Source organism: Pantherophis guttatus, chromosome 2 (assembly GCF_059756535.1).
Source record: "Pantherophis guttatus breed Tessera chromosome 2, ASM5975653v1, whole genome shotgun sequence".
Taxonomy (NCBI): Eukaryota; Metazoa; Chordata; class Lepidosauria; order Squamata; family Colubridae; genus Pantherophis; species Pantherophis guttatus.
In genome coordinates, this window is record NC_142064.1 from 159,141,027 (window position 1) to 159,165,376 (window position 24,350).

Sequence of the window (24,350 nt, forward strand, 5' to 3'; positions counted from 1 at the left end):
TGATATGTAAATGCAGCCCTCTAGATTTAATTCAATCAGTTTGGAATGAGAATTTGGTTAATATATTCAAGAATTGGGGTCATCTGTAAGCTACAGGTTGTCACTAGCTAGGTCTTCCCTATGCTAGAATGCATTTTGTTAGATCTACTCAGGTCTTATTTGTATAACATGTGTAATCCAGCCAGTCACTAATTGTTGGATCTCTCTACCTGTGGTTCTAACAACATAAGTTATATAGCAACTAACTCAAAAGTTACCATTTTAGGAATGTAAAGTCCACATCCATTTTGTACAGGAACATTTCATAATTTCTGCTACCACTACCCAGTGACAAAAAGAACCCAAAAATAAAATAGACTTTCCTCCATATTCTGATTCACATAAGAACTTGAACCTCACATTCATGCTGAACTGCTTCTTGCTCTATCTTCTAGTAGTTCCCACCATTTCACATCTTCCTGCAATATGGGTATGTAATACAAAACATAAGCTATCAAATGGAGCACTGAAAAGCCAGCATGTTCAATTGCTGTTAGAAAGCAGTGAGTTCTACAAAAGAGAACTTGTTTTTCTCAGCCTATCTGTAGCCCCAAATCTCTTTTTTTTTTTTTTTTTTTGAGAACTGAATAGAGAGGACTAGGCAACTGCCACACTTAGAAATGAATTAATGTACTATGTTTGTGTGATGTGAGACTGGAGAACAACTAGGGGAGTTGGGATTAAAGTTGCTTTTACTTAGCCTCACGGCTAACTGGCTTTAGATAATTACATGACATACCCCAGTCATAATTCAGTTAAATTTACATGAAATGAATAATAGTTTATGGTCTTTTGGCAGCAGTAATGAATGAATTATTCTTACTACATATATTGTCAAAACTTCATACTAGGTATGGCAGCTCAGCTTCACATTTTCAAGCAGACTCAAGGTTAGGGTAAATAGATTCATTGTCAAGAATTGTGAAACCATTAGAGGTATACAGTATTCAGAGCAAAAGCATGAAAAGTGCTTCAAATCCACTGTGAGTCTGCTCGCTGTATCTGTTGGCTACTGTAATTCTATCATGTGAATTTATATAGTCAGGCCATCTAGCCTAATGGAATAACTGTCAGGCCTTGAAACCATATTTTGCATTGGATCTTCAGGTCTGTCACATTTATTGCTGTGGGAAACTAGGAGGGGGATTGTATAGAGCAAGGGTAGCGGTGAAATGCAGTTACCTTTGCTACCGGTTTGGAAATGTGAGCATGCGTGCTTGCTACTCTCGTGCGTGCACCTCTTCTGCACATGCACAGAGCCTTCTGCACATGCACAGAGGGTCAAAAACAGGACATAATGATGTCCTGGTGGGTGGGCGGAGTCTCCCGCTGCCGGCCCTACTGGCTTGCGCAAGCCAGCTAGATCCAGCTGGATTTCACCACTGAGCAAGGTTGATATATAGTCATAATAACATTCCTTTCTCAGAGAGTCAAGGACATCTTGCCCTGCACCTGGAGGGGTGTGGCTGGGAGGCATCTCCAGTTAGGATGGTGCTTTGATTGGACTGTATGATGAACTTGTGGATGCTGGGCAGGTACTTGGACTTTCTTTTGGGTGGGGAAAACCTGGATGCTTTCAGATTAGGGTTTTCCCAGATGTGCCAATATGACATCTCTAATAAAATGGAACTTTGAGGAACTTCAGGCCTCGGAGTCCTTATTGGTTGGGGGTGTTACTTGGAACCCTGACAATAACTGTGTGACTAACATAACAGAAGCAAATACACCCACACATCCCCTCCACATACATACACACTAATAGAAAATATTACAATAAAAATACTAGGTAATCAACTTATCAGTCAGCACAGGGCAAAAATATAAACCAGTCTCCAATATCATTCTTTTAAAAAGGGTTTTAATGTCTTTTGATAGAACAACAGGGTCAGAGCCGTCTAAACTTCAGGGGTGAAGCTGTTCACAGAACGTTTGGGGCCAGCACAATTCCATGCTACTTCCTTACTCTGCCCATATCCATTTCATCGGAAAATAAGGGATTACCCTAGAAACTTCTTTAATCATACTGCCTGCTACTTCCTTACTCTGTCTGTATCCATTTCATTGTAAAATAAGGGATTATCCTAGAAGATTCTTTAATCATGCTAAGATTTCTGGGGCAACATTTTTTTTAAATAAAAAAGCTATTACATGTATAACTCCTTTAAATACTATTTTCAGTGAAGTTCCAGCCACTCTATTTGGAGTGACACTTTGGGGAGTTAGCTATGATTGTTTCTTTCTATCTTTATTGTTGCATTGTGGTTTTAATTAATTAATTAATTAATTAAATGTGTATTCTATAGTATTTTATTGTGGACATTTTACTTGATGTATTCTATAACTCTTGTAGACAACTGGTAGCTGCTAAGATGCAGTGACATACATTTAATGAATAAATAAATCCATTTATTAAATCCATTTAATAAACTATTAAATAAGGAAAGGGTTCAATAAACAGCTTTTGGAATTCATTTCAATCCCTTTATCATCGATTGTATGTTTGACTATATGTATGCATTGGAAGCCCAGGCATGACTTAGCAACGTGGAAGAACAGAAGAGGATGGCTTACAATGAAAAACTCAGCAATGTTCCAAACCACTGTCCAATTTCATCTTGTAAAGGGATGCAGTGCGGGAATTTTTTTCAGTAATTCTCCACAGCTCTACATCTAATCCAGCCCATGTCAATGCTAGTTATTGCTTTTGTTGTTTCATTTCTATGTGCCAATTTCATCCCATTCTGTTCAGTTTTCCAAGAGCTAACATGAGACCCAACTTTTTAATTTATACTCTATATATAATTTATTTCCAGTGCGCCACTGGGTTGGAAAGAATATAAAAGCTCTGCATTTAAATAACACTTTTTAACAATGTCATAAGAATAGCAATTTTAACAACATCTCTCCCCTGGAAAAGCAAATATTTTTCTACCTTTTACAGCGAATACCTATAATTTCTCTACCATAAAATAATTACCTAGGAGCCTGTCGAAAGGAAGAAGGAAGAATAGCAATAGCACGTAGACTTATATGCCACTTCACAGGGCCCTCTCTAAGCAATTTACAGAGTCAGCATATATTGCCCCCAACAATCTGGCTCCTCATTTTACCAACCTTGGAAGGATGGAAGGCTGAGTCAACCTAGAGCCAGTAAGAATCAAACTGCTGGGAGTCAGCAGAATTAGCCCGCAATACTGCATTGGCTCCCATGGCTCCTTATCATGGCTCCTTACTAGACCCTAAAGTCCATACTTTGTCAGGCAGAATTGAAGAACAGTCTTACCATACCTGTGAAGCTGTTCCAAGGCTAAATGGTGTTCTTTCAGTTTCCGCTGATATTGATCTTTGAGAGCTTCTTGTTTTTTTGTTTCCTGAGCAAGTGCCTGCTGCAGTTTATCCACCTGTATTCTAAGATCACTAACCTCTGCTTGGTTAGCATTTTCAACCATTTTCAACTGGATGAACAAGGTATCATAGCGCTCCAACTCTCTATCTCTCTCCTCTAGGATTTTAAGGTTATACGTGAAATCTTCTTTTAAACTGTTATATTTCCTGTGCATTTCTTGAAGTTGTTTTCTGGTTTCTTGCAGTGTAGTTTCCTGAAAATGGATCTGCCGAGCTTGTAATTCTTTCAGTTCTTGTTCTTTACAGATAAGAAGTTCATTTAAATCTTCCTCTGCATATAACATTGTTGTTCCTGAGAAAGAGGATACCTTAATTAAAGCAGAAAAAGGCACTTTATCTTCAATTCAATTCCATCCATCATTCTGGTCTGTACATAATATCTGACATACATAATTGTATTTAGCTTATACAGATATGGACCAAAAAAAAAAAGGAATAATAAGTAGTAACTGATAATTAACATCAGTTATTTTACAAAGAGGGTGATTCCAAATGGCCACAGTTAAAACATCTAATGATAATCTGTAGGTCTACAGTACTTACTGCAATGTTCAATGAGAAAACTGGACTTTTGGCAACTTCAGCTGGTCCAAAGATTCACTGCTATTATTGATCAACCTTGTTTTTAGAGGCTTCAGTTGCTTCTATCTTGTTCCTTAGTGCAATTTAAAGTAATTGTATTTTAATCTGGAGTCATATATACAGTAATTTGGAATCTGATTTCCTGACTAACATTAGTTCCTTTACATGAAGCTCTCTGCCTCAGTGAGTCTTTTTCTATGGTCTTTCACTCATATTCAGATGTTATATAGATGTTTACTATAATATTGTTTATATTTTTACATTTTAAATATTTTAAGCACATTACAATCTACCCACATTATTGATACAGAATGTGGCATTTTTTTGTGTCACATTGTGAACATATAAAGCCAGGTTTTCAGATAAAGCAACATGATAAAATATGATGCAGCACTTCAATGTTTTCTTTTAATACAGCTCTAACTATTTCCCCAAGACATTAATAGAAACTAAAACCAAGTATTTTCTTTACCACTCAGTTCTATTCTATGCTTTCAGCAATATGGGTCTGTAGGTTCTCCTCTAGTTGACAATAGAAAAGTCATTTTGCAAAGCAAAATCATTTAATCATTTATGATGGGTTGAACATCATGAATATGTCAGACAAGAGAAATATGGATCTACATGCTAGAGAGAATCAGTATTTTATAACACTGATTATACTTTAAAGAATAACAAACAAGAGTGAAGTCAAACAAAAGGTTTAAAAAGAGCAAGGCATAATATGAATGAAAAAATAATTTTGCATATTTCTCTTTTTTAAAAAAGTATACCTACTGTACCTTTTAAATGTAATGTTTTCAGTTATATGAAGAAATGAAGGAAATTCAGGAAATTAATGAAGGAAAGAAATTCACTTATGAAGGAAACTACAGACCTATCAGCCTGACCTCAATACCTGGGAAAATTCTGGAAAAGATAATCAAGCAACGAATCAGTGAACATCTAGAAGCAAACAAAGTAATAACCAAAAGCCAACATGGGTTTGTCAAAAACAGATCATGCCAGACTAATTTTATTGCATTCTTTGACAAAGTGACAAAATTAGCGGACCAGAGGAATACTGTCGATATAATTTACTTGGACTTCAGTAAGGCATTGATAAAGTAGACCATAACCTACTACTAGATAAAATAGAAAAATGTGGGTTAGACAGCATCACCACCAGTTGGATTCATAACTGGCTGACCAACCGCACTCAACATGTAATCCTCAATGGAACTGCATCAACATGGAGGGAAGTATGCAGTGGAGTACCCCAAGGCTCTGTTTTAGGCCCAGTACTCTTCAACATCTTCATCAATGACTTGGACAAGTGGATAAATGGGAAACTCATCAAATTTGCAGATGACCAAGCTGGCAGGAATAGCCAATACTCCAGAAGATAGGCTTAACATACAGAAGGATCTTGACAGACTTGAACATTGGGCGCTATCTAACAAAGTGAAATTCAATGGTGAAAAAAGTAAGGTTCTACATTTAGGCAAGAAAAACAAAATGCACAAGTACAGTATATATGGTACCTTGCTCAATACTAATAACTGTGAGAGGGATCTTGGAGTCCTAGTGGACAACCATTTAAATATGAGCCAGCAGGGTGCAGCAGCTGGCAAAAAAGCCAACACAGTTCTAGGCTGCATAAACAGAGGGATAGAATCAAGATCATGTGAAGTGTTAATACCACTTTATAATGCCTTGGTAAGGTCACACTTGGAATATTGCATTCAGTTTTGGTCGCCACGATGTAAAAAAGATGTGGAGACTCTAGAAAGTGTGCAGAGAAGAGCAACAAAGATGATTAGGGGACTGGAGGCTAAAACATATGAAGAATGGGTGCAGGAACTGGGTATGTCTAGTTTAATGAAAAGAAGGACTACGGGAGACATGATAGCAGTGTTCCAATATCTCAGGGGCTGCCACAAAGAAGAGGGAGTCAAGCTATTCTCCAAAGCACCTGAGGGTAGGACAAGAAGCAATGGGTGGAAACTAATCAAGGAGAGAAGCAACTTAGAACTAAGGAGAAATTTCCTGACAGTTAGAACAATTAATCAGTGGAACAACTTGCCTCCAGAAGTTGTGAATGCTCCAACACTGGAAGTTTTTAAGATGCTGGATAACCATTTGTCTGAAGTGGTATAGGGTTTCTTGCCTAAGCAGGGGGTTGGGCTAGAACAGGGGTCTCCAACCTTGGCAACTTTAAGACTTGTGGATTTCAACTCCCAGAATTCCTCAGCCAGCAAAGCTGAGGAACTCTGGGAGTTGTCCACAAATCTTAAAGTTGCCAAGGTTGGAGACCCCTGGACTAGAAGACCTTCCAACTCTATTATTCTATTCTATTCTAAGAGCTCCAGATATTATTAAAATCAAACAGCTTAAAAAGGGCAGGATCATGTATATCTTTCTACACGTTGCATAAATCTATAGTAAATGTTAGCAACTTTTTCTTGTTGCGAGATGGGCAATAGGTTAAAAAACTAGTACTGACTATCATGTAACGTGAGGAAAAATAACCCAATTTCTATATGTTTTATTCCAACTAGATTAGACTAGATCCAACTCTCATGTGGACTGTATTCTCAAAATTTGTTTTTTAAAATTCAAAAATAGGACATTTTACACACACACATACCCACACACAGAGGTTATATATTGAAACTTTACGTACGTACGTATGTATGTATGTATGTATGTATGTATGTATGTATGTTGTATATCAAATCACTAAATTTAACTAACAGGCAGATATCAAGAGATTTAAATTTTAAAATAGTACATTCTTAATTTTCTCTGCTAAATAATATAAAATTTGATGCTAGCCATTTGCAAAGTGATATCAAGGGCTTTAAAGTCTTGACATATGCCTAACTGCTGGTTAAATTTAGTAATTCAGTTTTTATAGAAGACCTTTCTAATAGTCTCAAGAGAACAAATTAAAGCAACATTATTACCACTTTTGTCTTTTTTTTTTCAGAATGAGAATGGTATGGGGTTGTCAAGGGACAAGCTTTTCTTTTCTTACAAAACCACTGTATATATAAATAAATAAAAAGTAAACATAACAATAAGGATTTAAGAAATCAGAAATGGGATCCTGCCATACTAAAACATATGAAAGCTATACCAATAAAATCAGTGCTCTATTTAGCATTTGTTATCATTTTCCAGCCATCATAACAGGCACAATCCTCCAACATTGTATAAGTTTTTGCCAGACACATCTGGCACATCTGATGCTTTAAAAATATAATTTTTGTTGTAGTAGTATCTCTACATTTATTACCAAGATGAGAAATAAAGAATATTGCTTAAATTCTACAACTCAATTCTACTTTGGTGATCAATTTAACTGAGTTGTTATTTGTTGTTGCTGTTTTGCTGCTGAACAGATATTATTGCTTAACAATCAACATTATAGCCAGTTTGATCTAGTGGCTAAGGTGCAGGTCTCGAAAACAGGAGTATATGAGTTCTATCTAGTACCACCTTCAGCATGAAAACCGGCTGGGTGACTTTGGGCCAGTCATTCTCAGCTCAACCTACCTCACAGAGTTGTTGTTGTGGGAAAAATAGGAAGAGGAAAGAGTACAAGTAGTCCTCAACTTATGACCACAGTTGAGCCCAAAATTTATATTGTTAAGGGAGAAATTTGTTAAGTGAATTTTGCCCCATTTTACAATTTTTTAAAGTGAATCACTGCCATTAAATTAGTAACACAGATGTTAAGTGAATCTGGTTTCCCCATTGACCTAGCTTGTCAGAAGGTTGCAAAAAATGATCACATGACCCTGGGATACTGCAACCATCATAAATGGTGAGTTAGTTGTCAAGTATCCAGATGTAAATCACATGATCCTGGAGGGATGCTTCATAAGTGTGAAAAATGTTTGTAAGTACTTTTTCAGTGAGATTGTAACTTCAGTCACTAAACGAAGTGTTGTAAATTGAGAAATATCTGTATTAGGTATGTTTGCTTGTTTGCTGCCTTGACTTATTTATAAAAATAGGAAGGAAGGAAGGAAGGAAGGGAGGGAGGGAGGAAGGGAGGGAGGGAAAAAGGAACTCAGTTTAATGATATAGTTCCCCTATGGCGTATGTGGTTGGATCACAATGAGCAGAATCTAAATATTTAATTGTAAGAGAAGGTGGGCAGCCATTTCACAACTGATAGACACAGTTCCCATTTTCTGGGAAAGTTAGGGCTATAGCAGATGGGATAATAAAGCACATGGAACACATAACACCGAACACACATAAAAAAGGAAGTGAGGAAAATATTTGAAAGAATAAAAGAAAATATACTGCATGTGTTTATATATACAGTTGCAGCAAAACTTCCTCCTAAATATTAATAACAACAAACAGACACTATAAGGCAGAAATAGCTGAAAGTGACTTCACATATACAAATATACAAACGGGAAATTACACATTTATTATAGGCTAGGGGGAAGTCTGACATTACATACAAGTTTCTAGGATCCAGAGAGTTTTCTCTATCCAGGAAAAGCTATGGTTTTATTACAGTGGGACACTGATGCCATATGCAACTATAAAAGAACACCGCGAGAGATACTGCAAATTAAATGCAAAAGACCAACCTTTGATTAAAGGGAGGCCGGTGAACGAAGTCAACGCCTCCAACTGAAGGGTCCTCAGAGCTGAGCGGGGACGGATTCCTTTAAAGAGTTCCCTTCCCGTATCATCACCGCCCAACAGAGTATTCTCTTCAAAGAGCAGCAGGGTCGTCGCAACGGCGGAGGCCTCGTTTCCATGGTAACTGTAACGATCGGCACGTCCCGAAAGCCTTTCCGGCAGAGAACAGATGCTCCGGATTCTTATGACCGCCAGTAGTTGCTTCCCAGCCACGAGACGCCGTCTCTCCGCGAGTCCTCGTTGCATTACAACATTGGATTCTGTATTCTTTTGTTATATAATGGATAGCCGAAGCAGTAGAGCCAAAATAGAAGTAGGCAATGGGGAATAGCGGATGTCAAAGCAGTATTATTTTCAGTGATGGGCCAGCGGATAGCACGTCGATTTAGTCGGGGAACAGCAGTATTTTGTGCTCAGATTTGAAGTACTTGGATTTTTTAAAAAACTAAAATTACTACCCTGGTTTTCTTCATAAAGAAGGACAGGAGATAAATCTTAAAATAAATAAAACATGTTGTTAAAGTGTCCTACTTTTTTGGATAGTGTCGAATATTTTTACTAGAAATTTGTTTGTTTATAGTCTATGACATATTTATATGAAGCTGGATACAATGCATACTTACTACTAATTCTTTTCCTACTGCACTGGCTTTTCTTCCCAATATATTCTTTGTTTACTGACTATATAGATCACTGAATCTCTTCTATCAGGCAATACCCAATTCAGTGCTGTCCAAGAAAGAGTAACAGGGAAGATCAGTTCTGCCTGAATTGGATATATATGTACATAAATAAAGGTGAGGGTAAAGGTAAAGGTTCCCCTTGCACATATGTGCTAGTTGTTCCTGACTCTAGTGGGCGGTGCTCATCTCCGTTTCAAAGCCAAAGAGCCAGTGCTGTCTGAAGAAATCTCTGTGGTCCTGTGGCCGGCATGACTAAACGCCAAAGGCGCACAGAACGCTGTTACCTTCCCACCAAAGGTGGCCCCTATTTTTCTACTTGCATTTTTTACGTGCTTTTGAACTGCTAAGTTGGCAGAAGCTGGGACAAGTAACGGGAGCTTACCCCGTTACACGGCACTAGGGATTTGAACTGCTCAACTGCTGACCTTTCGATTGACAAGCTCAGCATCTTAGCCACTGAGCCACCGCATCCGTTATTATTTATTTAGGTTACAGAAAGTAAATATGAACATCCTTTAGTGCAGAACACTACAACCGGATAATATCCAAATTCATTTAAATGTCACTACATCCATGATGCCCTATAGTTGATAATTCACATTTTATTATTATTTATCACATTATTATTTAATCATTATTCAGTCATTATTCATGACTCCCCTCCTGTGCGAGCTGCACTGGCTCTCGGTGGTCTTCCGGGTGCGCTTGAAGGTTTTGGTCACCATCTTTAGAGCGCTCCATGGCTTAGGACCAGGGTACTTACGAGACCGCCTTCTGCCACCAGTAGCCTCTCACCGACCAGTACGCTCCCATAGAGAGGGGCTCCTCAGGGTGCAGTCGGCCAAACAGTGTCGACTGGTGGCCCCCAGGGGGAGAGCCTTCTCTGTGGGGGTACCTGCCATCTGGAATAAGCTCCCCCCGGAGATACGGAGGATCCCAGATTTACGCACTTTCCGCCGCGCCCTCAAAATATTTTTATTCCAGCAGGCTGGTCTGGCTTGACTCTCCCTTTTAATTTGCTTTTAAGTTTTATACAAATTGGGTGTTTTTAAATTCGTTTTTTGGGCCAAAATTATTTAATAGACTTTTAAATGGTTTTTAACTTTTGTATGATATACTTTTATCTTGTGGCTGTTCACCGCCCTGAGTCCTTTGGGAGTAGGGCGGTATATAAATAAAATAAAATAAAAATAAATAAATAAAATAAATATTAGATAAGAATATTATTCATTTAAAAGAATCAGTCTTATTATCTTGTAAGGTTTTCAATATTTCTCTTCCTTTCTTTGCACCAATAATAGTACAGTCTTCTGAGAGAATCTGACTGAGTTCACACATGATACTGTTAAGTAATAATATAGCTGGGTTGTGTGAACCCAGACAATTAAGTTTGTAAAAGAGTGTGTGGGTTTTCTGTGATGGACAAAACCATTCAACTAAGATTTTATTCAGTAAACCATTGTTTAAAGAAACAGCTTAGGAGAACCTATTCATTGTGATCTATGGGGCTTACTTATAAGTAAATTGCATAATTGTGTACTATTGAGTTGGATTCAGCTCTTGGTGATTGTGTGGACATGCTTGCTATCAAGAGCTTTTTTTTAATAAAAGCATTCTAAAATTCCTTTGGTCCTTCCCTGTATTTCTTGCATTTCAATTATACAAGTCCTTGTAAGGAAAGGGATTTTTAAAATATTAATATCATCAATGACCAGACTTCCTTTAGTCTTACCAAGTCATCATCTCTAGGTCTACTTTTAGAAATTCTGTACTATAATTTCATTTTCAGTACTGTTTCTCAGTAACTAGAGGGGTGCTGTCTAACTTTTCAAATTTAGATTTATTAAATGTCACAACCATGTTCCTAGAGTTTTCTTGTCAACAACACAAAGTGGCTTGTTTTTGCAATGGGTTTGTTTTTGGAGTTCCTATTCCTAAATGGTTTGGCTATCCTTATGCCAAACAGAACTCCATCTGTGGTTACCCGTGCTGTGGATTACTCTTAGCTTTCACATACCTGTTTTAACTTTTATTTGCACGATGATGCCACCTGGAGCTCCTATTCTCACCAGAATCACTCTCAGGTTACTGGAAAACTACCAAGCCCTCCTACAAGTTAGTAACCCTCAGACCGGAAACTGTTAATTGCAGAATTAAAGCAGGGATGGGCTTCAAAAACTTTAGCAAGGGGTTCTCTGCCCGGTTGCTGGGTGGGCATGGCCATGGTGGGCATGGCCTAGTTGGCCTCCTGCACCATGGCGGGGGTGTGTGCGTTTTTGCCCTCCCCGGGCTCCGGAGGCTTTCATTGAGCCTCCAGGAGGGCGAAAACGGCCTCCCCAGGCTCTGGAAGCCCTCTGGAGGCCAGAAATGGCCCTGTTTCCAGCCTTCCTGAACTTCCGATAGGCCTGTTTTTCACCCTCCCAGAGCCTCTGCACGCGCCCTGCACTTACCTGCATCAAAATGGGCCATGTGGGGACTTCTGGGATGGATGGGCGGGGCCAACCAGGAGTGGGATTTCTCCAAACTGCACAGAAACTTAGCTAGAGGTTCTTCCGAACCCCTGCGAACCCCCAGCAGCCTACCCCTGAATTAAAGTCTCATCATCCCTTTTTATCATCCTTCACTTTTAGATAATTTCCTTTTTATTATGTAGCAATTATCTCTGCAAATCATTTATTCAGATGGCTCTCCTCTGAGAGCTACAAATTAGTCGTGTTTTTAAAATAACCACATACAAATTTGTAAATTAGTTCTGTAATTCAGAGAATGGAAGCTCATTATAATTGCTTGATAGTAGGTTATTTTTAGTAACATTTGCCCAGCTATCTCTTTCAATTAAGAAACAAGAAACTCTTAGTACTTTATTTGGGAATGTCAATAAACTGCATGGCTGATTTAATGCTTCTCATATATCCACATACTTTCAAATATTTGTTTCTGTTTGCTTAGTGCCTAAAGGTATGTTTAAGACACTTTAGGTAACTCTTGATTATCTAATTCTGGAAAAACGGGGAAAAAATCCTAGTGAACATGGTAGGAACAAAATTAAGGAACTACATTTCTGATGTAAAATGTCACAGGCTGTCTAGCAGCAGTGTCCCAGGAGGTGAATTTAGGTTTGGATTTTGAAAGGTTATAGACAGATATGATCTGGGGATGAGATTTCAGCTGCAATGATGTGTGCTTTGGCACTCATGCCAACCTTGGAGAGGGTCATCATAGGCACAATAATACATCTGTAGTAATATCCAAGTCACATTATGAGCTCTGCTACATAAGAAACTTAAAGGATGCAAGCCATTCCCAACAGAAGATTAGCCCAGTCTACCAATCATATATGCCACTATCATATGTAGTAGGTCACAATCTGTGGATTGGAATTCCCTGGGCATAGTGGGGGACTTGGACTCCGAAATAAAAAAAACAAAGGATGGAAGAGAAGGGAAGGAATGTGTGCTCCCAAATAATAATACTGGGGGGAAGACGACACTCTTTTCTTCTTTATATTTTTTAAGCTGCTGTATTATTGGGACTGTTTGTACCATGCTATCCCAGGTTGTAACAGGTGCTGGGTGTACCTCTAAAATGTTTCCTGAACAAAGGTGAGTGCATTGTGTGGCTGCCTCTGGAAAGCCTATGGAAACTATTAGCAAATCAAATATTCTCCCTCCCAAGATTCATGTGGCATCTATCTTTTAAAAATAAAGTATTTCTAGTGAAGCTTGACTGCAGGAGCATGTCCATATTGTTTCCTTGGAAACAATACAGAAAAGATTGTCCATTGTGTTTTTTCAACTTTCCACCATAGTCTTCAGGGTTGATATTTAGAGAAGAATCCTTTGTACAGTAGTGGTAAACAGATCCAGTTCTGCTTAGCTTCCAATCTGGGCATAGGCAGGTGTAGCCAAAGCTTACACATTAAGCTTGTGTTAATGATTTGCCTCTTGACATAAACCTTCCCTATATCAATGCTGCATTTGCCTTTCATCTCATTTTTCATCTTCTATTCCTCACTTTTAAAACATGAACTGTTCATAATTTAATTTTAATTATTCTTTGGGAACCATTTTGAGATTGATAACTATGGGAGTGGCATATAAGCATAATGCATAATAAATAAATGGTGGCTTTTTCTGCTGGAGTCCAAATGATAAACCATCTCCCTCCAAGGTGATATTGAGGACTCCCAGCTCTCATTTAGAGAACCCAGTAAAGTTTCGTCATATTTAACAACTTTTGTCATTTCTGAACTATTTGAAAAATCTACAGGCTCCTTTTAACAAGGTTTCTTTTTTTTAATTTGCCCGCTATTTTCTCTGTTAGTTGTTGCTTTCATTCTATTGTATACTGCTGCTTGTTTTGTTAATATTTTATTATCTTTATAGTCTTTGTTTCAAATTATCTTGAGACTATTTTGTGAAAGATAAGAGAATAATGAAATGGAAGTTTGGAGAATAAAGGTAAAGTGTCAATTGGAGATAGGCAGGGAAAAAAGGGTGAGTGAGCAAGGGAGATGAGAAACAGTTGACAATTTTTAAATTCTGCTTAGATTTTGGCAGGGATTTCTTTTTTAGCTTCTGAGTGGAGAGATACACACACTGCTATTCACCTCCGAGAGTCTCCCCCACCGCACACTCCTTACACGGGACTCTGTCCACTTAACGACATGCAAGATAGCTTAATGACCACAATCAGTAGTGCTGTGATTGCAGTCATTGAGTGAAGCAATCACATAATGTCTTGCTTAACAGCTGCTTCACTAAATGACTGAGATTTCAATACCAATTGTGGTTGTAAATCAAGGACTACACACTTTCTCATCCAAATAAGAACATCCACTGAACAAAAGTACAGCATGTTACTATCTCTCTGAAAATAGATTTACTGCCACAAAGTACTTCTAAAACAAGTACAAGATGATTCACATAGCTAAGTTACACCCTGCAGGGTATGGTTTATCCTTTATATTGGCAACATAGAGGCCACGTCCCCATTTGCACCTAATCATGGATGACTTAAACATGTCTCTTGTTTATTTTTTTTTCTGCTGTGTCTGTCTGACATTGTATTAATTTTATCCCCAATCTATGAGTGAGACAGCCTAAGCTGTCCTTACTTGTGATAAGATAATGTCTCCCATCTCTTCTGATATTATTGAAACATATCTTTAAGTGGTGTTTTTGTGAGGGTCATTCCCACTTCCCAGCTCCTCATGCCAAATAGACTCAAATGTTTAATCAACTTCTTAATGAAGGAAAAATTACTTACATGCAGCAAAAGGAGTTTTTCCAATTTTTCTTTCCCAGGTAGGAGAGGTGTTTTTTTTTTAAAGACTGCAGCAATACTGTTTGAAAATGCTTAAGAAGAAAAGGCTTAACAGTTGCATGTTAGGTTGGGAAGAGGAGAGGAATTTCTCAAGTCTCTGATAAATATGGAAAAAAAATCTTCAAGAAGCTAGAAGGAAGTCCACAACAGTAAATAAGGGAATTTTAGCTTCAGGCATTTCTCTGCAATCTCTCTGCTCTGACAGTGGGGAGGGGTGGGGGGGAAAGCAAGTGATTTTTGCAGAGCAGGCAATCTCTTTTGTCTGACTCTTCCCCTGTTCCTCCAGGGCAGAGAGATGGAAGAGAGATTTCAAGAAACTAAGCTATTTGCTCTTCCACACATCAAAAGCAATGTGTTTGCACTGGCAGTGCGAAAGCAGAAGTCAAATGGTTGTTAAATGAGGACTACCTGTAAACAGTTTCAGCCCTTATTCAGACTGGCAACTTTTTACATTAGAGTTGCCCTGAAACTAGAGCAAGTTAGTATCTGTTGCGTAATTTTGAGGATCAGACTCAATAAATAATTCAGGAACGAAGTATTCAAAGAAAGCACTACCGGTATTTATTTACAGTAGGCATTCTATATTCTCTGCTGATTGTAGATAGAAGCAAGGGAGGAGGTGCATGCATCCCCTTTTATATCAATAGGGAGGAGTAAGAGATGGGAGTGGTTACATATGAATATATTAAGGAATGAAGAATAAATTAACCCCTGATATCCCATATATATATACATTTTCCCCATTTGAGAATAAGGCATTTACTTATGACAAATCCCCCTCTAAATGCCGATTCGATATACAACAATAATTACATTCAGATTCAGAGCAGTATAAAACTTGTAGTTTTGAAGTTAAGTATTTATGTTGTTTAGATTGTAAAGGCTTAGTTAATATATCAGCTATCTGTTCTGAAGTTTCACAATGGATGGCTTTAATGAATCCGTCTTGAGATAATTGCCTTACATGTTTGAATTTGATATCTATGTGTCTGGATCTTTGGCCAATGGCATCAGATCTAGATATCTCAATAGCAGCTTTATTATCTTCATGTATTATAAAAGGTAATGAAGTTTTTTTCCAAACACCTGTTAATAAGTCATTAAACCATACTAGATTATTAGAGGCTTTGGACAAACAAACATATTCTGCCTCAGTCGTTGAGGTGGCTACTAAATCTTGTTTTCCAGTATACCAGTAGACTGGACAATCATTAAGAAAGAATATATATCCAGAGGTACTCTTTCTGCATTTTGTATCACCTGCCCAATCCGCATCAGCGTAACAAGTGAGAATGGGCTCTTTAATATTATTGGGTTCCAGTAGTAGACAGAAATCTAAAGTGTGTTTTAAATACCTTAGTATTCGTTTAATGGCTTCCCAGTGATACATCAGGGGTTTACCAACATATCTGGATAACAAATTAAGGGGTAAAGCAATATCGGGCCTAATCCAATTGGATATGTACAAAAGGGAACCAATAACTGATCTGTAAAAAGTATTGTCTTTAAATTCAGGGGATGATTCATCCATGTTTCTTAAGAAATCAACCTGCATTGGACTATCACTGGTTTTGGCATCATTTAAATTACATTTGTTCAAAAGTTCTATGATTTTATCCTTTTGAGAAAGTTTAAATCCTTTTTTGGTTTTACTGATTTGAACTCCAAGATATTTGTTTACCTTCCCCAATGTTTTTAAAGAAAAATGTTCATTTAGTTTTGTCACAAATGTATCTCTTTTCTCTTTATGTTTACCTATATATAAAATGTCATCCACATAAATTAACACAAATTCTAATGAATCACCATCCTTTTTAACAAAGAAACAATTGTCAGCAGCTGTGGCATTGAAATTCATAGTTTTGAGTACGTTGACTAAACATTCATACCAACGCTTGCCAGACTGTTTTAGTCCGTACAAACTTTTATTCAATAACCAAGTTTCATTTCTGTTAGTGTATTGGCTGTGAGGTGCTCTTACATATATTTCTTTATCGAGTTTTGCGTGTAAGTACGCTGTCTGTATGTCATATTGAAAGACATCAAGATTAAGTGCAGATGCAATGACTAAAGCTGTCTTAACACTCTCAGTCCTTACTGTGGGGGAGTATGTGTCTGTGTAATCCTCAGGATACTTTTGAGCATAACCTTGTGCGACTAATCTAGCCTTATATAGTGTGTTGCCTCCTTCTAAATTTTTGATTTTGAATATCCACCTGGTGCCTATGATAGTTTTGTCTTTTGGAACAGAAGTAGGTGTAAATACATTTAATTCTTGCAAACTGTCCATCTCTTTGGCCATAGCTAATTCCCATCTTTTTCTTTCTTCAATGGGAAGCTTTAACACTTCCTCATAAGAGTTAGGTGTTGATGTTTCATTATTCAAGTGCATTATGTAATCCTTATATTTGTTTGGCATTTGGTTTCTGTTACTTCTGATTGTTATTTTTGGTTCACTATCGTTATCGTGTAGATATCTTGCTTCCTTTTTTGTTAATGAATCTGTTCTTATTCTGTAGTGACTATTTGTCCATGTTTCACTTTTGTTTTTGTGTGTATTGTGATTGAGTTCTTCTCTGTTTGTTTCGTTTTGATGTTCAGTGTCTGTCTTTGTAGTTGGGAATATTTAATTAAGATGTATTTTGGACCAATTGGCCTGTTCATGAAATACAGCTGTTCTGAAAATTATAAATCTGTTGTTATTATCAATAAATCTATATCCTTTTGTGCCTGTTTCGTATCCCATGAATCTAAGTCTTCTTGATACATTTTCTCCTTTACGTCTTAATTGTTTTGGTATGTGTACATCCGCTGTGACTCCAAATATGTGCATGTGTGTTATTTTGGGTTTTCTATTGTACATTAGTTCATATGGTGTTTTGTTGACTATGCTGGACCATGTTCTGTTTTGAGTATAATTGGAATATACTAATGCTTCTGACCAGAATTGTTTTCCTAAGCCAGCATCTTCTAATGTACATCTAATCATGGTTTGTAGTGTTGAGTTCTTTCTCTCTACTACTCCATTTTGAAATGCAGAGAAAGGGCTAGATGTGAAGTGTAGCATTCCTCTGTTTTTTAACCATTGGGAGAATTCTTTTGACATGAATTCAGATCCCCTGTCTGTCATGATTTGTTTTATTTTGATATTATGCTGTGTTTCTACACGCTTGTAAAACTCTTTAAATTTTTGAAATGTTTCATTTTTGTGTTTCAAAGTATAAACAAAACCATAACGACTATAGTCATCTACAATAGTTAGAAAATATCGTTTTCTATATGTGATTGATGGGGTTAATGGACCAACTAGATCCATGTGTACCAGGTCAAAAATGTGATTGGTTGATCTTGTTGCCTTTTTAGGTTTAGGACTAGTCCTGAGTTTTGAGGACTTACATACTGAGCATTCCAAATAATTTTTACAATTTTTTATTTTGACACCTTCAGCATGTTCAATCATTTTTTGTACTACTGGAAAACTAGCATGTCCCAATTTCCTATGTAATATATGTGCACATTCATCATGAATTGGTTTTCCAATTGTAGGTTTTTTGTTATTTAGTGTGTCATTGGTAGATGTGTTTTTGTGATTATGATTTGTTTCATGTTCTTCATTATCACTATTGCTATTGTCCTCATTCTCTAAGTTAGTGTCATCTTCCATGTTGGAATTAATATTGTGTAGCCATTTTTCTTCTATGACTAAATATGGTAGGCCTCCTTTGATAACCACATTACCAAAATTGGTTTTATTCTTTTCTAATGTTGCTTTGCCTTTTGAGAATACTATATTTATGTCAGAGTCTCTACTTAGTTTTATTGCACTAAGTATATTATGAGGTATTTCTGGTATTAATAATACCCCCTCTATTTTTCCCAGACCGGGTAAATTTACATTTCCTTTACCAATAACTTGGACCTTTTCTTGATTGGCTACCTTAATAACAAATTTATCTTCTATAAAGGAAGATAATATATTTTTGTCATTTGTTGTATGATTTGTTGCTCCAGAATCAATGAGCCAAGTATTATCCTTTGGATTCTGTATGTTAGTTACATTGTGTTTATCTAGTCCATTTAGTGATCCAGACTTTCTATCTCTTGAATTATCTCTGCCCCCTCTACGTTCTCTAAAGTTGGGTGAGTTTCTATATCTATGTCTATCAGTAGATGATTGTCTGTTATTATATCTGCTCCTATGATCATGTCTTTGTCTTTCTCTGAAAGTTTTAGGGCAATCTCTTCTACAGTGTTCTTTGGATCCACAATTGAAACATTCAATAGGTTCTCTATATTTTTCTTGAAACACTACTCTCTTACTTTGTCTATGTTCTATGTGTGCATTATAGCGGCTTCTTCTTAAATTATCTTCAGCTATTAATTTATTTGACAAATTTTCTATGGATAAATATCCCAAATTAATTGTGTCCAAATGTGATATGTAGTTATCCCATGATGGGTCCAATGAATTAATGATGACACTTTTCATTGTCTGATCTGAAATTATTTCTCCCCTTAAATGTAGCTCTGCTCTGATTTTGTTTAAAGATATCAGATGTTCACTTATGGTAACCCCAGGTTTTACCCTAGCTGAGAAGAAATCTTTAGACATTCTTGTAGTGGTTGCTACACTTTCACTATGAAATAATTTAAACATGCAGTGAATAATCTCTGAGACAGTCAAGTTATGCTTAATAATATGATACATAGCAGGAGATATGCTAGATATTAATAAGTAGAATGCTCTATGGTGTAGGCAGTCCAACTTTAGAGTCCAAGGCCTTTTGGGGGGGTTAGTTATAAAAAACAATAAGTTTTCATTTAGAAAAACAACCTGAAGTTGTTGATACCATTCCTGCAAATTAATTTTGGGAAGTCATCGGGCAAGTTCTCAATATTATTAGTTCCATTACTTACAACTGGGGGTTGTCCGTGATCTTGTAAATGTTGATAATTGCAGAATGGTGTGGGTATGCTCGCAACGAGTCTAAATGGTTCTCTCTGTTCTTCGTGTCCTTCGTAGATGTCTGCTTGAGTTCGCGCATGCACGTTGCTCATTTCACTTCTGAAGTCGTCGGGAGAGGTTCTTGCTGCTGTGGTCTCGTCGTAGAGTTCTTCCTCTGACGACTCGGTCTCCGGTTCGAGCTTGGGCGTCCAGGAGATGGCTGGCGTTCGCTTTCTTTCGTTGGATCCGTCTTGATTGAAGTCTCTGGTTCTCGGAAGCGTCTGTGGCGTGGGGGAGAATTTGCAGGGTCCTCTGGGTTCAGGTGCTGGTGTTTTCGTCGTCCGGATGGAAGCCGATTAATTTTGAAGAGTTTGTTTGCTTGCTTGTTTCTTCTTTATTTTTTGCTCAGCTGCTTCTGTTGACTTTTTTGTGATCTTTAGATTTGGGCCAAATGTATCGAACAGTGTCCTCATGGCCGATTTTATTTTTAAATTGGTAGAAGTTTCTTCGATGTCTGTATCAGATTCTTCAGAAGAATAGAGTCTTTCTTTTTTATTTTTCACATTGTGTGTGACTTTTCGCGCCATGGATTTTGAATTTAGCTTCCTGATTGGTTCTGCTTTGCTCATCTTAGTGGTCGGTTGAAACCAAGATGGCTGCCATTCAAAATTTTGAGCGGGATCGCTAGTTTTTCTTTTCGTTACACTTTCATTTACATTTGATTCGCTCACCATTTTTAGTTCTTTAGATTCAGCCGTTACTGTGTGGTTTTCTCTCGCTGCTCCGTTGTCTTTTATGATGTTTTGGAGGTTCGCGGTGATTTTCAGTAATTTTAGTATCTCTGATTTGAGAGCGTTGTTCTCTATTTCGTTCTCTTCTTGGTCATCGGTTTCATTAGTTACCTCTTCGTTGTCTGTGATGCAATCTTCAGATTCTTTATTTATTAAGGTCGTTGTTTCATCGATCATTTCTTGATCCGTTTCCATATCTTTATCATGTGCCCTAGCGTTGGGTCTTTCTCTTTTGTTTTTAGAGTTTCCTTTCTTAGGCATGTCTAATTTTATTGAGTCAGTTTAACCATCCTCTGCTACCAGCTTGTTGCGTAATTTTGAGGATCAGACTCAATAAATAATTCAGGAACGAAGTATTCAAACAAAGCACTATTTATTTACAGTAGGCATTCTATATTCTCTGCTGATTGTAGATAGAAGCAAGGGAGGAGGTGCATGCATCCCCTTTTATATCAATAGGGAGGAGTAAGAGATGGGAGTGGTTACATATGAATACATTAAGGAATGAAGAATATATTAACCCCTGATATCCCATATATATATACATTTTCCCCATTTGAGAATAAGGCATTTACTTATGACAGTATCATCTTGTGGACACTCAGAATATTGTTTGAATAATTTTTCTATTGGAGGTTCTAAGAGTTTGCTATGATTTGAGCTATATTTTTATTTCATTCTCTGTATTTTTATATGTACATCTTTTACTCATTTAAAAATCTTTAATAAAAGTTATATTAAAAACATATTATAAAGCAGGCAGTTGCAGCACCTTTTTATAGACAGCCATTTTTGATGCTTTCATCAACATTTCTATCTGCTATTCACTGTTCACATCCATCAGCCCAGCTTCCTATTTCACACCGTGATGAAAAGCTGGTGCGTGACCAAAAGTACCATGTTCCTAATCTTAGTAATAATCTCTGATAGGCATTCACTATGTCTTGTAATGTAATAGAATATTGGATTTGAACCTGGATAACCTTGGGGTCAACCTCCAGTCATTCATGAACTTGGCAAAGAGGTGTTGGGCAAACCACTATGTCTTAGTGTAATTTTTCTCATAGATTGTGGTGAGGATATGTTTGAACAGGAATGACTAAACTTTTCACAATTGCTTTGGCCTAATCTGAACCTCCTGCAAGTAATTCAGACTATCCTTTTCCTCCTATTGGTTTACCGCTTGAGGAGGAAGTAAAAAATAAAAAGTGATAATCAGAAAGAGAAAGGACGCCCAGAATACTAATTTTTAGCTTCCCTCTCTCCACATTCAATCCTGCCTGATATCAGCATGTGGTCTTCCACAGGTTAGATGTATTTTGAGGTGAAAATCATCTTTATAGGATAAACTGTTCAAATATGTTTTAGTTTCTTGCAGCAGAACATGAAATGTACATATGTGCCTCTGTATGTGTGTTTAAGAGAGAGGGGATGGAAGTGGGAGAGAGGAGGCCAGAGAAAGGGAAACAAACGCCTTGCAGTAAATATCTGGAAGAACCATATGTAACCTGTGTTACCTCACTGTGTAAAAGTGTTACAATACTCTACTTTTGCCTAATAACTGCATTGTCTCTAGGGGGATGAAAAGAAGCTGCAGATATGTTTCCACTTATACTTGCAAACTGTCCCTTGATCCACAGAAAAATTATATTGAAGCAAATTGTTCTACCATAGATTTGTTTAAAAAGTCTAGTTATACATATATAGGAAAATATTTGTAATATAGCACACTCATAACAACCTCTGTCTTGAATACTGATCATTGAAAACTATAAGTGAAAGATAAAGGTTCCCCTCGCAGATTTGTGCTAGTGGTTCCTGACTCTAGGGAGCGGTGCTCATCTCGGTTTCAAAGCCAAAGAGCCAGTACAGTCTGAAGACGTCTCCGTGGTCATGTGGCCGGCATGACTAATCCAGTGGTGGGTTTCAAATTTTTTTACTACTGGTTCTGTGGGCGTGGCTTGGTGGGCGTGGCATGGTGGGCATGGCAGGGGAAGGATACTGTAAAATCTCCATTCCCTCCTGATCAGCTGGGACTTGGGAGGCAGAGAATAGATAGGGGTGGGGCCAGTCAGAATTTTTACTACCGGTTCTCCGAACTACTCAAAATTTCCGCTACCGGTTCTCCAGAACTGGTCAGAACCTGCTGAAACCCACCTCTGGACTAAATGCCAAAGGCTCACGGAACACTGTTACCTCCCACCAAAGGTGGTCCCTATTTTTCTATTTGCATTTTTTATGTGCTTTCGAACTGCTAGGTTGGCAGAAGCTGGGACAAGTAATGGGAGCTCACCCCATTATGTGGCACTAGGAATTTGAACCGCTGAACTGCTAACCTTTCCATTGATAAGCTCAGCATCTTAGTCACTGAGCCACGGTGTCCCTTTGAAAACTATAACCACCCCCCTCAAAAGTGTGGTGGTTAAACTGTCTTCATCTGATCAAAAAGTCCAGAAACTATCTGTTATGAAAGTGGGGAGAAAACCCTGAACTATTAGTGTCACTTCTTTTATGATTTATTCAGCATATGCACTGCTGCTCTGGATTACTGGATTATTGCCTATGAATAATGATAACTTTGAAATATCAATGATAACTTTGAAATATCCAGTGCATATTTTTTGACTTCTAACAGAACACTTACTAATTTATTCTCTTCCTATATCCTTGTATATTGCTTTGTTCCTTTCAGACGAGGCCCTTCAATAAAAACAATCAGAGTGATCAGCTTTTGTTGGTCAGGTTTTCCCAGAGAATCTCAGCATTAGTTCCCACTTTTGTTGGTCAGGTTTTCCCACAGAATCTCAGCATCAGTTCCCACTTTTGTTGTTGTGTTTAAGTCAGAAATTGGTCTTTTGTGCTAACCTGAAGCTTGATTCACATTAGAATATTGGGTTGATGCTTATATGGTTAAGACTTTATTTCATTACCATCAGCTGTGAAATCTGGCCGGATCTATCCGGCTCACACGAGCTGGTAGGGCCGGCGGTGGGAGGCTCCGCCCACCCGCCGGGATGTCATGACGTCCCGTTTTTTACCCTCTGCATATGCACAGAAGGCTCTGCCATTGTGTAGAAGAGGCACGCGTGAGCGCTCACGTTTCTAATCTGGTAGCGAAGGTAAGTGCATTTCACCGCTGATTAACACCTACCAGAAAAGCTTTCTGAAATTAAAATGGTGAGCAATTTCAGAGTCAAACAAATAATTGAGCATATTTTCTATCTCTGGACTTATCCATTTTTTTCAAGAAATTTATTAAAATTGTCATAATATAAAATACAAATGAAAATAAAGGTATAGGAAAAAGGGGAATAAAGGGGAAAGAAAGATGTAGGTATAAGAGGGAAAGAAGAAAAAAAACCAGACTTCCAACATTTATTAAATACCAAAAAGTACAGAACAGTATTACAGCCTCCATTTTTTACTTTAGCAATTTAGCAAGTATATGCATTTCTATAGACTCTATTAATCAGCAAAACCCAAGTGTAAAGAATTATTTTTTTCTGTCCTCAGCACAAAGTCCAGAAGCAGTTTTCAAGTGGAAACAAAACTGGATATGTTTTCTTTAATTAAAAGTCACTTTTGCCAATTTTGTTCCATCACCCCTATCATCCTTTCTTCTGTTGTGGAGATTGATGTACCTTTCATTTTTGTGCATGCACAATTCTCATTGCAGTCAACATATACAATAACACAGTTGCAATTTTTTTCCAACTCCTTATCCAGTATGAGTTTATCCAAATGTTAGTAATAATTCATGCCTCTAAACAGTCAATATTTTATCAGTATTATTGTCAACCCTGAAGCTGACCTGACTGAAGCCATTTTTGACCGCTTCAGTGTTGCCACATTGGAGCTGAGGGATAGGGAGGGGGAATTGCGATAGAGGGGAACATATAGCCAAAACAACGTATTTTCTCTTGGGAA

The 24,350-nt window shown here is 37.5% G+C and overlaps 1 protein-coding gene across 13 annotated transcripts in view; it reads right to left on the reverse strand.

Moving 5' to 3' along the window:
• CCDC57 (coiled-coil domain containing 57) overlaps positions 1-8,807 on the reverse strand; it is a 61,980-nt gene extending 53,173 nt beyond the window's left edge. For 2 of the 13 annotated variants that reach the window (XM_087887127.1, XM_087887121.1), the window contains exons 1-3: positions 8,625-8,807; positions 4,809-4,935; positions 3,328-3,736 (exon numbers count right to left, since the gene is read on the reverse strand). In XM_087887127.1, the coding sequence (XP_087743253.1) occupies positions 3,328-3,728 (401 nt within the window). In that variant the 5' untranslated portion in view covers positions 3,729-3,736; positions 4,809-4,935; positions 8,625-8,807. Of the gene's footprint in view, positions 1-399; positions 459-3,327; positions 3,753-3,987; positions 4,100-4,808; positions 4,936-8,624 lie in introns of those variants that run through there. The other 11 variants (XM_087887126.1, XM_087887122.1, XM_034412931.2 and 8 more) reach the window with 7 other exon arrangements.
• Between the last annotated feature and the right edge of the window lie 15,543 nt (positions 8,808-24,350).